The 17,130-nt window shown below is 37.6% G+C and overlaps 1 protein-coding gene across 1 annotated transcript in view; it reads left to right on the top strand.

The window, feature by feature from the left end:
• Positions 1 to 17,130, top strand: part of RLF (RLF zinc finger) — a 93,133-nt gene that overhangs the window by 60,556 nt on the left and 15,447 nt on the right. Inside the window, exon 6 of the mRNA XM_080803175.1 lies at positions 10,088 to 10,224. Within this exon, the coding sequence (XP_080659301.1) occupies positions 10,088 to 10,224 (137 nt within the window). The remainder of the gene's footprint in view (positions 1 to 10,087; positions 10,225 to 17,130) is intronic.

The following is a 17,130-nucleotide window of genomic DNA, read 5'->3' as shown; positions in this document are numbered from 1 at the left end:
AGGCCTTTTTGTTAAATTAATAGACTTTTTTAAAAGCAGAAATGGTTTAAGAAAAATTGGACAGTACAGAGCTCCGAGGTATATCTCCCAAATCCCCAGTTTTACCTGTTAACATCTTGCCATTAGTCTGTTTTTGTTGTAATTAATGAACTAATACATTATTAACTAAAATCCATAGTTTTAAAGTTCAGTCTCGGTATTATATCTTCTGTGGTTTTTGATAAACATATAATGACATGTAACTACCATCACAGTATCATAGAGAATAGTTTTACTGTACTAAAAATGTCCTGTTCTCAACTTAATTCATCCTTTCCCCCCTTCCTCCAAGCTCCATGGCATCCACTGATTTTTTTTTTATTAAGATTTTTTATTTATTTATTTGAGATAGAGAGAGCATGAGAAGGGAGAGGGTCAGAGGAAGAAGCAGACTCCCTGCAGAGCAGGGAGCCTGATGCAGACTTGATCCTGGGACTCCAGGATCATGACCTGAGGTGAAGGCAGTCACATAACCAACTGAGCCACCCAGGCATACTCCACTGATCTTTTCACTGCCTCCACAGTTTTGCCTTTTCTAGAATGTCATATACTAGGAATTATGTAGTATGTAGATTTTTCATATTGGTTTCTTTAACTTAGCAATATGCATTTAGTTCCTTCATATCACTTTTGTGACTTTATACCTCCTTCCTTCTTCCCTTCCTTCCCTACCTCCCTTCATCACTCCTGTTGCTCTCTGCCCTTTTTTGTGGGGGGGGGGAGAGGGAGAGAGTGAACAGGAGCCTGTGAGCGGGGAGATGGGGCAGAGGGAGAGAGAATTCCAAGCAGGCTCCATGCCCAGTGCAGAGCCGGAAGTGGCGCTTGATCCCATGACCCTGAGATCATGATCTGAGCTGAAATCAAGAGTTGGACAGTTAACTAACAGAGGCACCCTGTCACCCCTCTGCTTTTTTTTTTCTTTTCTTTTCTTTTTTTTTTTTTTAACAAACCAAAGTCCATGGTTAGTGTTCAGTCTTTGTGTTGTACATTCTGTTATCTGATGTTCTTGGAAGTCTCATTCTGCTGCATTTTCTGGAATGACTGGTGTATTTGTGCTTTTTATAGTTTGGGATTTTGAAGTCAGTTTTGGTGGGGTGGGTGGGAATAAGGAGTGCTTTATTTCTGAGAATTCTAATAGGCCTTAGTTAGCATATGTCTCTATAAATCAGTCTTATCTTAGCTTCTCCCAGGTGATTCAGAGATGTTATCAGCCAGAACCTTCTTTTAATTTCTTTTTTCCTCATTTTGTAGTTTTTAGACAACAGCGTAGTAGTGTTAATGGCAAATTCCAAGTTTGAAAGGTTATAAATTCTCAAATATTTTTTTATCCCAGCAAAACCCTGGATAAGATTGCCATCACTCTTTCTCAGAGTTTTGAGCTCTTTCGGAGTTCTAATTTTATGCAGGTCTCACTGCCAACTTCCTGTCTCTCAGTCCAAGCTTTATCAACTCCCAACCAGGAGTTGTAAAACACAAGCCTCTTAGTGAAATTAACAATGATCTAGCAATTCACACTTAAACACTTCCCCAGTGATTTATTTTCTTAAGATTTTATTTATTTATTCGTCAGAGAGTAAGAGAAAGCACAAGCAGAGGGAAGGGGCAAGCAGAAGGAGAAGCAGGCTCCCCAATGAGCAAGGAGCCTGATGTGGGGCTTGATCCCAGGACTCTGGGATCATGACCTGAACTGAAGGCAGATGCGTAACTGACTGAGCCACCCAGGCATCCTGATTTTATTTTTTCAGTGTTCGGCTGTGTATTCTGTAAAAGGCATTTCTGTTTTACCTAGGATTTCTAAGTGCTTTGCCACAGGAGAACTTTCAGGTCCAAATCTTTATTCCTTATTTAGTGCCAGGGTTGGCAGGAAGGTATGTAACTATATATATATAGTTACATATACACACACATATATAGTTATACACACACACACCCCCCACAGATGTATATGGTTTTCATATATATAAAATTCATAGGGTAAGGTGGTACATTTTCATCTTTGCTATCAGAGTTTCCAGCATTTGCCACTTTATTCCTTTTTTTTCTTTAAAGATTTTGTTTATTTACTTGAGAGAGAGTGGAGAGGGAGAGGGAGAAGCAGGCCCCCGCTGAGCAGGAAGCCCAGTGCGGGGCTTGATCCCAGGAGTTGGGATCATGACCTGAGCCTAAGGCAGATGCTTAACCGACTGAGCTACCCAGGCATCCCTGAGTCAGAGACAGCACTTTATTCCTTATGCTGAAAGTTTTGATTCTTCTAAATCCAAATGCCATTGATAGTGCTTATGCATGATTTATATTTTTGTATCGTTAAGTTTATCAGACTTTATTATGAAGTAGATTTTGGTAAGGAAAAATCTCAGGGAACTAGTTAGGATTTTGAGAAGGCTTAAGGTGTGGAGTGAATGTCCCTGGCTAGTCTTTCGGGTGCTTTTAAGCTCTTGGCTGGTTCTGCTCACTGTCCTTCCATTTCAGTTCAGTAAATGTTTATTGACTACCCTTAGAAACAAAACAGTCACTTGTCCTCCAGTGTCCCATTATTGTTAGTCTATATGGGACCTTTGTGGAAATTGGCAAAAAGTACCTCTGCTTTCACATGGTTGCCTTCCAGAGGTCTCCCTTCTGTGAGGAAGAGCCTCATGCCAAAACTTAGGGCTTGGCAAGCTGACTGAATGTCAGCCTCCATTAACCTCCTTAGCTGGTTATCTTTGTGTAGGATGAAACTACAGAACTCTAGGGCTTGACCTTATTTAAATCCAAAGGCTCTAACCTTATATAATCCAACCTTTTATGCACTGAATAGCTTTAGTGGTAAATATAATTCTTTACAATTATTACATCACATAACCTTTCCCTTCCTCCTATGCCATGATTACTCTCACATTTATCAATTTGCATTTCTGGCATCTTTTTTTTGTTGTTTTTTTTTTTTTGTTTATTAAGGCCATCCCTGCCCATATGCATCTAGACCCTCATATTCCCCCAAGAGCTATTTTCCTGAAGATACAGTGGTGAATAAAAACAAATGTTTGCCCTGACAGAACATATATTCTACTAGGCAAGATGGACAGTATACAAAGACTTCATTATTTGATACATGTGTCCTACTCGTCTTAATAGCTATAGAATGTAAAACCACAGGCATATGGATAATATTGAAGAACAAAAAAATTCTTTCAGTACCTATGCAGTATTTACTAGATACTTATTAAAATTCTCAGAAGCTTATCAGTGACCTTATCTTACTTTATTTTAAAAAGATTTTATTTGGGGCGCCTGGGTGGCTCAGTGGGTTAAGCCTCTGCCTTCGGCTCGGGTCATGATCCCAGCGTCCTGGGATCGAGCCCCACATCGGGCTCTCTGCTCAGCGGGGAGCCTGCTTCTTCCTCTCTCTCTGCCTGCCTCTCTGCCTACTTGTGATCTGTCTGTCAAATAAGTAAATAAAAAATTAAAAAAAAAAGATTTTATTTATTTATTTGACAGATCACAAGTAGGCAGAGAGGCAGGCAGAGAGAGGAGGAAGCAGGCTCCCTGCTGAGCAGAGAGCCTGATGCGGCTCAATCCCAGGACCCTGAGATCATGACCTGAGCCAAAAGGCAGAGGCTTAACACACTGAGCCACCCAGGAGCCCCAGTGACCTTATTTTAATTTACAGTAGCTGAAAAGTATTTTATGGCATAAATTTGGTTTTCAGTGTGTGGTTATAAGGTATTTATTAGAAAAGGTTGAGGACCAGTATTATAACCATACTTATTAGTGAAGTGTTAAAAGTATGTCATTTTAATTTACTGGGGTTTTCTATTTTTTATTTTCCTGTTCATTTACTTTTGTTTCTTTAACTCTTTTTCCTCTCTATTCAAGAAAATACAGGTTTTGGAGGCAAAATACTGATATTCTTTTTAACTGAACGTGTTAACTAAATGCCTGCTTGTCACATAAAGATTCTAAAGCAGACACTAAGTGGGATAAAAGCATGAGATAAGATATGGTACCAGCTTTCAAAGGAGTTAGAATCAGGCAGAGTAGGTAACAGGTTGAAGGATTCAGTTTCTTCATTTGTAAGAATGATCAGATTTTTCTCATTACTTAAATGAAAGTGAAGAAGTCTAGAAGGATTGGCTTTGTGTTGGTAGCATCAATAAATATGTGTGAGGCAAGTGAATTCTTGAATTGAAAGGTTGTATAAGAACCCTACTATAAACTAGTCCTATTTTCTTTTTTTTCTTTTTTTTTTAAGATTTTATTTATTGAGAGAGAGAGAGAGAGAGCGAGCATGCACACCCACATGAGCAGGGGGAGGGCCAGAAGGAAAGGGAGAAGCAGGCTCCCAGCTGAGCAGGGAGCCCCACATGGGGCTTGATCATGACCTAAGCCGAAGGCAGACGTTTAACCAACTAAGCCACCCAGCACTCTCAAAGGTAGTTTTAAAATACTATGTACATTCCCATTGTGGCAGTTAACATACATTGTAATTTCAGCAATTGCCTGTTTACTCATTTACTATGTGTGACTCAAATGTGAGTTCCATGAAGGCAAAAACCAAGCTGACTTGTATCCCCACTACTTTGTAAATAACACTGCTTTGAAAGATGTGTACATTTTAATTTTAACATGGCTATTTTTTTTCCTGTGGATTTTGTGCACAGAGGATTTTGGGTATCATTTATAAGACTGTGCTCTTGTCTTCAAGGAATTCATAGCTCAAAACAGGAAAATAATAAAAAGGCCAGTATGAGTCACTAGTTCAAAAGCTGGCCCAAAGTGGAATAAAAAATAGCCCAATTAAAAATGTTGATAAGATGCTGTGAATTCACAGTAGGGCAAGAGATCTTGGACACTAGAGTAATCTGTAAGGAAGACTTCATGATAAAAAAGTTTCCACTGAGTGTTGAAAGATGGGGAGGATCAGCTTGTCATACCAGAGGAGGAGAGCTGTTTGTTTAGGCTTATTATACCCTATCGGGTAGTGTTTATCTGTAGAGTATTTGTAATAAATGGAAATAATAGAACTATCTATGCCTTCTAAACTACTAATCTGGGGGCACCTGGGTGGCTCAGTGGGTTAAAGCCTCTGCCCTTGGCTCGGGTCATGGTTCCAGGGTCCTGGGATTGAGCCCCCCATGGGCTCTCTGCTCAGCAGGGAGTCTGCTTCCCTTCCCCCCTCTCTGCCTGCTTGTGATCTCTATCTGTCAAAAAATAAATAAATAAATAATAAAATCTTCTTTAAAAAAAAAAACTAATCTGGATTTTTCATATTATTTCCTTCTCCCCCATCATTTTAGGTTAGTGAATTTTGACTTGATACCTGTATTTCTAGCTTACTTCACTTTTGTCCCATTTTTCTTAACACTTTGGTTCCAAGGTGAAAATTCTCTCTCTCTGAATTGTACTCCTTTAAAATGTAAAAGCTTCCCTGTAGGAATAAAATGACATGAGATTCATTTTTCATTTTGTTTATTCTTCTGATTATTAGCCACAGTTCTTTAGGCTCATCTTTTATTTGTGAAGTAGAAATAATATTGCCTGTCTTGCCGATTTTACGTATTTATCGTGCTAATAAAATGAGATAATAAAATTATCTCATTCAGGTTATTTGGAGTGGATGAAAATGTTCTAGAAATGCAAGTTGTATGTTCATTCCATTCTAATTTATATGTCTGACTTAGAGAGTTTTTCATGCTATTTCTCAGTGTAGAGATGTTGCTGTTACATTGCAAAATCAAATTTTAGAGTTCTTGGTTTTGGACAGGAGCTTGAACACGGCCTCGACAGTAGATGGTTGCTCTGGAACAGCTGTTTTCATTTGCTGTGGAATTCTCATTTTTGAGAAAGTATTACCAACTTAGAAGTTTCTTTTTAATGAGAAATCCAGTGCACACCTCCCCTCACCCAGATGTTTATGACAACCACATATGGTATCTCATGTACACTGCCGTAGAAAGAGAATTATTTTACAAATGCCCAAAGTCCATGTCTCCAGTTGTGAATTTTTTATTTCGGGTTATTTTCAAGAGGGCCTGGCAGGCATGAACACTTTCTCATTCAGTCACTTTAGTTTTAAAACGCCCTGTGGTGGGCCTTTTGTCTCTAGATGACCCTTCTGATACATTTAGCTGTGAATGAGGTTATGGTTGTTTAGGGCATCAGTGGAATTCCATCTTCACTAAGTAAGATGAGGGTTTTTTTTTTTCTTTTTTCCTTACCTGAAAACTGAATTTAACTTTGTGTTTTAGGCTTTAACAACTTAATCTTACCTCCCAGTACACCTTAGATATAAATTTGTATCAAGTGTGATCTTGCATCTGTGCGTGATCTTTTGAAATGCTTTCTAGTATTCTTTTTTTTTTTTATTTAATTTCTTTTCAGTGTAACAAAATTCATTGTTTATGCACCACACCCAGTGCTCCATGCAATACGTGCCCTCCATAATACCCACCACCAGGCTCCCCGAACCTCCCACCCCCCGCCCCTTCAAAACCCTCAGGTTGTTTTTCAGAGTCCATAGTCTTTCATGGTTCATCTCCCCTTCCAATTTCCCTCAACTCCCTTCTCCTCTCCATCTCCCCATGTCCTCCGTGTTATTTCTTATGCTCCACAAATAAGTGAAACCATATGATAATTGACTCTCTCTGCTTGACTTACTTCACTCATGAAATGCTTTCTAGTATTCTTAAGGTTGACTTTCTTTTTTTCTTTTTCTTACATGTTTCATGAAAAAGTTTTTGACAGCTCTTTAACATGCTCCCTATTAGCCAATTCCTTTTAGAACATATTTTTTAAGACTTAGCTGTAACTTTAGTATGCACAGATACCACATTTTTATTGAAGTATAATTGACATATTAACATTGTATTATTTCAGATGTACAACATAACATTCAATATCTGTATAAGTTGTGAAATGGTAACAAAAATAACTCTAGTTGATGTCTGTCACCAAATACAATCAATTTTTTTTTCTTGTGGTAAGAACTTTTATAGTCTGTTCTCCTAACAGCTTTCAGATATGCAATACAATATTAGCTGTAGTCACCATGCTTTACTAAAACATATTAAATTCTTATAACTCCATGAGGCAGGTCCTGTTATTTCCATTTTACAGATGAGGAAACTGATACATACAGTTACAGAGAAGTTTTGACTTACCCAGGGTCACACAGCCAGCAGCTCTAGAGCTGAGAAGAGAATATACACCATCTGGTTTTAGAATAATTGCTTTTAACCACTATACTATACTGCTTATTGTATCATTGCATTATCTTTGAAAACATTAGAAAAGCACAGAATTGTTTGGGTTCACTTTGTAAACATGAACATTTTACTCCTCTACTCCATTCATCAGCATGTACTTATTACTCTTTTACGTGTTTCAGACAGTATTAGGTGCTGAGTTTTGAGCAAGGTATACATAGCCCCTGATCTCATTAACTTTACATTTTAGCAGAGAAGACAAATGCTAATAAGTTCTTCATCTAATGATTGAGTTGCAGTTGTGGTAAGTATTACAAAGGAAGAATTGAGAGTAGAGTTTTTATATGTGGTTTTGTCCTTTTTTTAATTGAAGTATAGTTGACTTTTGGAGGAATTGGTTTTTTGTTTTCTTAATTGATAAGAATAGAGATTTTGGTGGGGATTCTACCATGGTCTTAGAAGTGAGATGATTCTATGAGGAAATGACATTTGAGGGATGCCTGGGTGGCTCAGTTGGTTAAGCGGCTGCCTTCAGCTCAGGTCATGATCCCAGCGTCCTGGGATCGAGTCCCACATCGGGCTCCTTGCTCAGCGGGGAGCCTGCTTCTCCCTCTGCCCCTCTGCCTGCCTGTGCACTTGCTCTCTCTCTCTCTGATAAATAAATAAACAAAATCTTAAAAAAAAAAATAAAGAAAATGACATTTGAGCTAAACTTTGAAAGAAGCCTTTCTGTGCCTACCTGAGGGTCTGACTAAAATTACAGACTTAAAACCACCTATTGGAACTGCATAGCACTTTGGAAGAGATGAGCTAACTCTTAAATACCTCATTTGCTCTGATAATGCTTTATTTATCCTGAAATTTAACATTGTTTTGTACATTTGGTGTCTGGTATAATTAACATTTATAATACTGGCACATAGACAAATGACAAAGAAATTATCCTTCATCTTCTTTATTAAGATAGGGAAATGATAAAATAGAGTTGAGAAAGGGTCTTTAAAGGCCTTATTCTCCTGTTTTATTAGTATGTAAAAAGAGCCCCAGAAAATTCTGATTTGCCCAGAGGTGGTTTTAAGATTTCTATAAATACCATAGATGAAAAAGATAGATTTCTAAGTGTTTCAGTTGTTTGAAAATTCACTTATACCAAAGATTTTTTTTTTTTTTTCTTAACTCCATGAGAAAGTGATATGTTACCAGCATTTAAATTTAAAACAGTTTCTCAACCAGCCTCCTTTAGCCTTACTGGCAGTAAGGATAGCCTTGTATTTTTCTGTCTGTAACTAGAGTGACTTGATATTGAAACAGAAATAGGGGCACCTGGCTGGCTCAGTTGTAGGAGTTGGGATCGTGAGTTTGAGCCGTGCATTAGGTGTGGAGATTATTTTAAGATAAAAAAATATTTTTTAAGATTTTATTCATTTGACAGAGATAGCGAGAGAGAGGGAACACAAGCTGGGGGATGGGAGAGGGAGAAGCAGACTCCCTGCTGAGCAGGGAGCCCAGTGATGCGGGGCTCAATCCCAGGACTCTGGGATCATGATCTGAGTCGAAGGCAGACGCTCAATGAATGAGCACCCAGGAACCCCTCTTTTTAAAAAAAAAAAAAGATTTTATTTTATTTATTTACTTTTTATTTATTTGACAGAGAGAGATCACAAGTAGGCAGAGAGGCAGGCAGAGAGGAGGAAGCAGGCTCCCCACCGAGCAGAGAGCCCGATGTGGGACTCGATCCCAGGACCCCGAGACCATGACCTGAGCCGAAGGCAGAGGCTTAACCCACTGAGCCACCTAGGCACCCAAAAGATTTTATTTTTAGGGGTGCCTGGGTAGCTGAGTCGTTGAGCATCTGCCTTTGACTCAGGTGACCGAGCCCTGTGTTGGGCTCCCTGCTCTGCGGGGAGCCTGCTTCTCCCTCTCCCACTCCCCCTGCTTGTGTTCCCTCTCTCACTGTGTATCTCTGTCAAATAGATGAATAAAATCTTAAAAATATGTATATATAACATATATATATAAAACATATAAGATGTTATATATATATATAACAGTGGTACTTCAGGTGAAAATAATCTGAAGTTACTGTGTTTAATTTGACTTATTTATATGGTAGCAGTGTTCATGAATAATTTTTTTTTAAAGATTTTTATTTATTTATTTGTCAGACAAAGATCACAAGTAGGCAGAGAGAGCAGGGGTGGAAGCAGGCTCCTTGCCAAGCAGGGAGCCCGATGCTCGATCCCAGGACCCTGAGATCATGACCTGAGCCCAAGCCAGAGGTTTTAACCACTGAGCCACCCAGGTGCCCCATGAATAAGTTTTTTTTTTAAGTAAGCTCCACACCCATTGTGGGGCTTAAACTCACAGACCAGAGATCAAGAGTTGGGTGCTGTATCGACTGAGCCAGTCAGGCACCCCATGAATAATTTTTTTTTTAACTGTACGAGAATGTTTTTATCTGCAGTCTGCTCTTTTCTCTGTAATATTTTCTTTTTTTTTTTAAGATTTTATTTATTATTTATTTGATAGACAGAGATCACAAGTAGGCAGAGAGGCAGGCAGAGAGAGAGGAAGGGAAGCAGGCTACCTGCTGAGCAGAGAGCCCGATGCAGGACCCTGAGATCACGACCTGAGCCGAAGGCAGAGGCTTAAACCACTGAGCCACCTAGGCGCCCTCTTTAATATTTTCTAATATGAAATATTCCAGAAGACTCAGCCATGAGTTAATAGAAGAAAATTATATCCTTCTAATTGCCTCATCAATTATCAAAGATAGAAAATATTAAAAGAAGCTTCATATTGCGTAACAATTTACAGGAAAGTCACCATTTTCTTTTCTACTCCCATCTTCTCATTTTTGATAGATTGCAAAGGTCGACTGCAAGGAGATACTAGACATCATATGTAATCTGGAATCTGAGGGTCAGGATAACACAGCATTTGTTCTTTGTACGACGTACCTTACCCAGCAGCTCCAAACTGCAAGTGTATACTGTTCTTGGTAAGCATATTTACTTTTTATTCTGTTTGTTTAGCACAGAGTATGGCATTTAGAGTTTATGTAAAACATAGGCGTGTTTCACATCTAATGCCTAACTGATAACATGTGAATTAAATCTTGCTTAGAAGCTAAACCATTTAATTAAAAAATGTTACTGGTTTAATCTTTTCCAGAAGAGTCCAGAAGTAAAGAGAAGGTTAAAAGTTTGAGCTCCTCTTGATCATCTTATAGAGGGTTGTCTGTTAAGATATGTTGTCTTTGAAGATAAAGTTATGGCAACATGAAACAAATTGGTGTTAGGTCATTTTCCTTAACACTTACTATACTTTCTGATAGTCATTTTCCCCCTCATATTTGGAAATCCGCTAATTATGTAGGTTTCTAGGTCAACCTTGCACTAGAGAAGGAAATCCATTTGAATAGTAATCTTGGAACTTTGGTACTAAATAGCAGAACCGCACTTAAATTTTTAGTTTTAATTCAGTTTATATGTGTTTGCCTACAAAATAGTTGCTAAAAAAGAAACAGTAAGTGTAACCCACAGTTCTTTCATTTTAGCTGTATAGAATCTATTTAGACCAAAAGGACAGACCTCGTACACAGGAAACCTCTAGAATGTAAGACTGTGAATAAGTACCATATCAATAGTATGGATAATGCTGTAGGATACTAGAGAAAGGTATTCTCATTGTATGTTTAAGAAAGGTGTCAAGGAGGAGGTATTATCAGCTTTAATTCAAAGAGTGGGTTGGATTTGCATGATCTTGATGGGATGAACCTTGAGCATTTTAGAACCTAAGGATGGCTTGAGGTTGAAGATGAGCATTTTGATTATAGAAAAACCCAGTAAAGCCTTCATCTACTTTAGCCTTCATTGATCTCCTTTTGGATCTTCTGTGTGTATTTGTACAATTTTATTATTATTAGCATTATTTCTTTTTATTTACTATTTTGTATAGAAATATTATTTATATACTATATATTATCTTACCCAATCCTCATAATTATCACTGTGCAGATGAGGCAGTGGAGGACAGAGGAATCAAAGAAGTCTTGTGATTGCCTGGGGTCTTAAGGCAAAAGTGACAGAGCTAAAATTCATATCCAGGATTTTTGACTGCTAATTCACTGCTTTTCTTCTTTGGTTGTTTTCTTGGTACAGGGCAAGAATTCAGATTGTAATCTTCTACCACTGAGTCCACTACGCCAGAGTTGTATTTCCTATGAGAAAGGAGATACTGGAATAGGAAGTTAAATATATTTTGTAATAATCATTATGGGCATTTTGTTAAGAAACTAAAAAAGAGGTGATACAGATAAAAAGAATTAAGTAGCAGTGAGGGTTTTGATTATTAATTTAAGTAGAGGAGTTTTGTTTTGTTTTGTTTTTCATACATTATAGATTAGAGATTTTAGCCTGTTAAAACAGATGTATTTCTTAAGGAACAAACACCAATTTTTCTTGTTACAGTTAATTTCTTTGCCTATAATGAAAAAGTATCTGCTAATGGTACCTAGGTTTTCAGGGCAAAGAAATGTATTAAATCACATATGGGATGTGTTATAGGTTACGGAGGGTTTTGTTTTTTTTTTTTTAAGTTTCAGATGTACAATATAATGATTCAGCATTCCTATACAGTACTCAGTGCTCATCACAATAAGTGTAGTCTTAATCCCCTTCATCTGTTTCAGCTATCCCCATTCTTACTTTTCCTCTGGTAACCACCAGTTTGTCATCTGTATTTAAGAGTGTTTTTTCATGTGCCTCTTTTTTTTCTTTGTTCATTTGTTTTGTTTCTTAAATTCCACATATGAGTTAAGTCATATGGTATTTGTCATTCTCTGCCTGATTTGCATTGTACCCTCTAGATCCATCCATACTGTTACAAATGGCAAAATCTCATTCTTTTTTATGGATGAGTTATATATATATAGATAGATAGATATTATAATATATATATACACATTATATAAAATATATATCATATATTTATATATATCTCACATCTTATACATTTGTCTGTTGATAGACACTTGGGCTGCCTCCATATCTTGGCTATGGTAAATAATGCTGTAATAAACATAGAGGTGCACATATCTTTTTGAATTAGTGTTTTTGTGTCTTTTGAGTAGTAGTGGAACTCCTGGATCATATGGTAATTCTATTTTTAATTTTTTGAGGAACCTCCAAACTGTTTTCCAGAGTGGTTGCACCAGCCTACATTCCTACCAACAATGCATGAAGTTTCCTTGTTCTCTACATCCTAGCCAATACTTGTTATTTCTTGTGTTTTTTATTTTAGCCATTCTGGCAGGTATGAGGTGGTACCTCATTGTGGGTTTGTTATTATTTTATTTTTTAAAAATTTTTAGGCAAATACTCGAGGGGAGGGGCAGAAGAAGAGAGAGAGGGAATCTTAAGCAGACTCCATGCCCAGAGTGGTGCCAGTGCTGGGCTCCAGCTCGTGACCCCAATATCATGACCTGAGCCGAAATTGAGAGTCGGACACTCAGCTTGACTGGGCCACCCAGGCGTCCCTCATTGTGGTTTTGATTTGCATTTCCCTGAAGATTAGTGATGTTGAATATCTTTTCAGTGTCTGTTGGTCATCTGTGTGTCTTTGGAAAAACGTCTTTTTGTATTCTCTGCCCATTTTTTTTTAAAGGATTTTATTTATTTGTTTGTCAGAGATACAGAGAAAGAAAGAGCGAGCTAGAGCAAGAGAGCACAAGCAGGGGGAGCAGCAGGCAGAGGGAGAAGCAGGCTCCCCACTGAGCAAGGATTCTGATGAGGGACTCATTCCCAGGACTCTGGGATCATGAACTGAGCCAAAGGCAGACACCTAACTGACTGAGCCACCCAGGCATCCCCTCTGCCCATTTTTGAATTGGGTTATTTTTGTATGTGTTCCATTGTATAATTTCTTTAAATATCTTCTCCCATTCAGTAGCTTGTCTTTTCATTTTGTTGATGGTTTCCTTTACTGTGCAAAAGCTTTTTATTTTGGTATAGTCTCAGTAGTTTAATTTTATTTTTGTTTCCCTGGCCAAAGGAGATTTATCTAGAAAAATGTTTCTGTGGCTGATATCAAAGAGATTGATTACTGCCTATGTTTCCTTCTAGGAATTTTATGGTTTCAGGTCTCACGTTTAGGTCTTTAATCCATTTTGAGTTTATTTTTGTGTATGGTCTAAGAAAGTGGTGCAGTTGCATTCTTTGCATGTAGCTATTTGGTTTTCCCAACATCATTTGTTGAAGAGATTGTTTTTTTCCTAGTGTATATATTCTTACCTCCTTTGTTATAGATTAATTGACCATGAAAGTGTAGGTTTATTTCTGGGTTCTTTATTTTGTTCCATTGAGTAATGTGTTGATTTTTGTGCCAATATCATACAGTTTTGATTCCTATAGCTTTCTAATATGATCTGAGATTGTGATACCTCTAGCTCTGCTCCTCTTTTTCAAGACTGCTTTAACTGTTTGGCTTCTTTTGTGGTTCCATGCAAATTTTAGGATTATTTGTTCTAGTTCTGTGAGAAATGCTATCATTTTTTTAATAGGGATTACGCTGAATGTGTAAATTGCTTTGGGTACTATGGACTCTTTTTTTTTTAAGAGAGTGGGAGGGGTTGGGGAAGGGCAGAGGGAGAGGGAGAGAGAATTCCCAAGCAGGTTGCACGCCCAGCATGGAGCCTGACACAGGACTCAATCTCAGAACCCTGAGATCATGACCTGAGCCAAAATAAGAGTCATGCTTAACTAACTGAGCCACCAAGGTGCCCCAGGTAGTGTGGACATTTTAATAATAATTGGTTTTCCCAACTCATAACCATGGAATCTTTCCATTTGTTTATTTCATCTTCAATTTCTTTGATTAGTGTTCTATAGTTTTTAGAGTACAGGTCTTTTACTTCCTTGATTAAGTTTTTTCCTATGTATTTTGTTCTTTTTGGTGTAATTGTTAAATGGGATTGTTTTCTTAATTTTTCTTTCCACTATTTCATTAATGTATAGTAATGCAACAGATTTTTATATATTAATTTTATATCCTGCGACTTTACTGAATTCATTTATCAGTTCTAATAGTTTTTTAGTGGAGTCTTTAGGGTTTTCTGTATATCGTATCATGTCATTTGTAATGATTTGGATACCTTTTATTTTCTTATGTTGTCTAATTGCTGCGGCTGGAACTCTCAGTATTGTATTGAATAAAAATGGTAATAATGAATCCTTGTCATGTTCCTGATCTTAGAGGAAAACCTCTGTTTTTCACCATTGAGTATGATGTTTGCTGTGGGTTTTTCATATATGGTCTTTATTATGTTGAAGTATGTTCTTGGCTAAATAAAACCACTTCATTGAGAGTGTTTATCATGAATGGACATTTTGCTTTGTCGCATGCTTTTTCTGCCTCTGTTGAGATGATTATATGGTTTTTATCCTTCTTACTAATGTGACATATCATGTTGATTGATTGTGAATATTGAATCACCTTGCATCCCTGGACTAAATACCACCTGATCATGGTGAGTAATTTTTTATGTATTGTTAGATTTGGTTCCTGATATTTTGGTGAAGATACTTGCATCCTTGTTCATTAGAGATGCCATCCTATATTTTTCTTTTTGTGTAGTGTCTTTGCCTGGTGTTGGTGTTGGGGTAACACTGGCCTGCTTCTTAGAATGGATTTGTAATCTTTCCATCCTCTTCTGTTTTTAGGATAGTTTGAGAAGAATTAGGTACTAACTGTTCTTTAGATGTTTGGCATTTCACCTATGAAGCCATCTGGTCTTGGACTTCCGTTTGTTAGGAGTTTTTTGATTACTGATTCAGTTTCACTGCTATTGGTTGATCTGTTCACATTCTCTATTTCTTCCTGATTTGGGTTTAGAAGATTATATGTTTCTAGGAATTTATCCATTTCTTCTAGGTTGTCAAATTTATTGGCATGTAATTTTTCATAATATTTTTTTGTAATCCTTTATATTTCTGTGGTGTCAGTTATTTCTTTCATTTCTGATTTATTTGTACCCCCCCCTTTTTCTTTTTTAAATGAGTCTAGCTAGAGGTGTGCCAATTTTGTTGATTTTTTTTTTTTTTTTAAAGAACCGGCTCCTGGTTTCATTGATCTGTTCTATTTTCTTTAGTTTCTATTTCATTTATTTCTTCTATAATCTTTTTTTTATTTCCTTCTGTCTACTGGCTGTGATCTCTCTTCTTTTTGTAGCTCCTTTAGGTGTAAGCTTAGGTTCTTTATTTGAGATTTTTCATGATTACAAAGTAATTTTAAAACTGTAGTCACACAGTTCTTTTAGTATTCCTGATAGAGTTTCCCTTTTGGAGTGACCCATAACATTTTTTTTTTCCTTTCTTCACTCAGCCACATTAGCCCTTCCAAGGATGTTAGTTGCTCTAGGATTAATGCTGCTCCGCTGCAGCAGGAAGGGATTAACAGGGATTTCCCTTTTATTGGCCTCCTGAGGAGCTGTAATGAGTAGAGGAAAGAAAATATTAAGTCACTTCACACTTTGTTAAAAGTAAGCTTCTTCCAAGCAATTCAAAGGGAAATAGGATCTAAAATTTTCAGATTTGGCAACATTTTTTTTAACCCTTTTGTTGTTTTCATAGGTGTTTGTTTTGCTCTTGGGATATTGGAATTAGAATAGCTATAACATAAAACGGTGAATTTTACTAAAGAAAACAAAACTCAGGAATTCTGTTGAGATAGGATAGATTCTTTTGTTGTGCTAGAAATTTCCTGTATTGAAGATAGTGGGTATATGAACTAGGACTATTTGTCTAAAAAAGAAAATTTCTTTAAATTAAATGGTATTTTTTATAATAGGTATTTGTAAAAATGTGACAAAGCTGGAATCTGACCAAAACAGTCACTTATTTTTATTTTTTTATTAATTTTTTTTATAAACATATAATGTATTTTAGCCCCAGGGGTACAGGTCTTTGAATCGCCAGGTTTACACACTTCACAGCACTCACCATAGCACATACCCTCCCAAATGTCCATAACCCCACCACCCTCCCCCCAGCAACCCTCAGTTTGTTTTGTGAGATTAAGAGTTTCTTATGGTTTGTCTCCCTCCCGATCCCATCTTGTTTCATTTTTTCCTTCCCTACCCCCACAACCCCCCATGTTGCGTCTCCACTTCCTCATATCAGGGAGATCATATGATAGTTGTCTTTCTCCGATTGGCTTATTTCGCTAAGCATAATACCCTCTAGTTCCATCCACGTCGTTGCAAATGGCAAGATTTCATTTCTTTTGATGGCTGCATAGTATTCCATTGTATATATATACCACCTCTTCTGTATCCATTCATCTGTGGATGGACATCTAGGTTCTTTCCATAGTTTGGCTGTTGTGGACGTTGCTGCTATAAACATTTGGGTGCTCATACCCCTTCGGATCACTACGTTTGTATCTTCAGGGTAAATACCCAGTAGTGCAATCGCTGGGTCATAGGGTAACTCTATTTTCAACTTTTTGAGGAACCTCCATGCTGTTTTCCAGAGTGGTTGCACCAGCTTGCATTCCCACCAACAGTGTAGGAGGGTTCCCCTTTCTGCATCCTCGCCAGCATCTGTCATTTCCTGACTTGTTAATTTTAGCCATTCTGAACAGTCACTTATTTTTAAAAACATGTCCTGGGGCGCATGGGTGGCTCAGTCAGTTAAGCATCTCCCTTCATCTCGGGTCTTGATCTCAGGGTCCTGGGATCGAGCCCCACATTGGGCTCCTTGCTCAGTGGGAAGCCTGCTTCTTCCTCTCCCTCAACCCCTTCCCTCACTTGTGCTCTCTTTCTCACTCACTCTCAGATAAGTAAAATCTATAAATAAATAATTGTATGTATGTATGTCTCTCTGCCTGCCTGGCTGCTTTCAGCTCA

Source organism: Martes martes (genome assembly GCF_963455335.1).
Source record: "Martes martes genome assembly, chromosome: 4".
NCBI classification, from domain to species: Eukaryota; Metazoa; Chordata; class Mammalia; order Carnivora; family Mustelidae; genus Martes; species Martes martes.
Note: the sequence above shows the minus strand (reverse complement) of the source record. Positions and strands in the feature narration are given on the sequence as shown.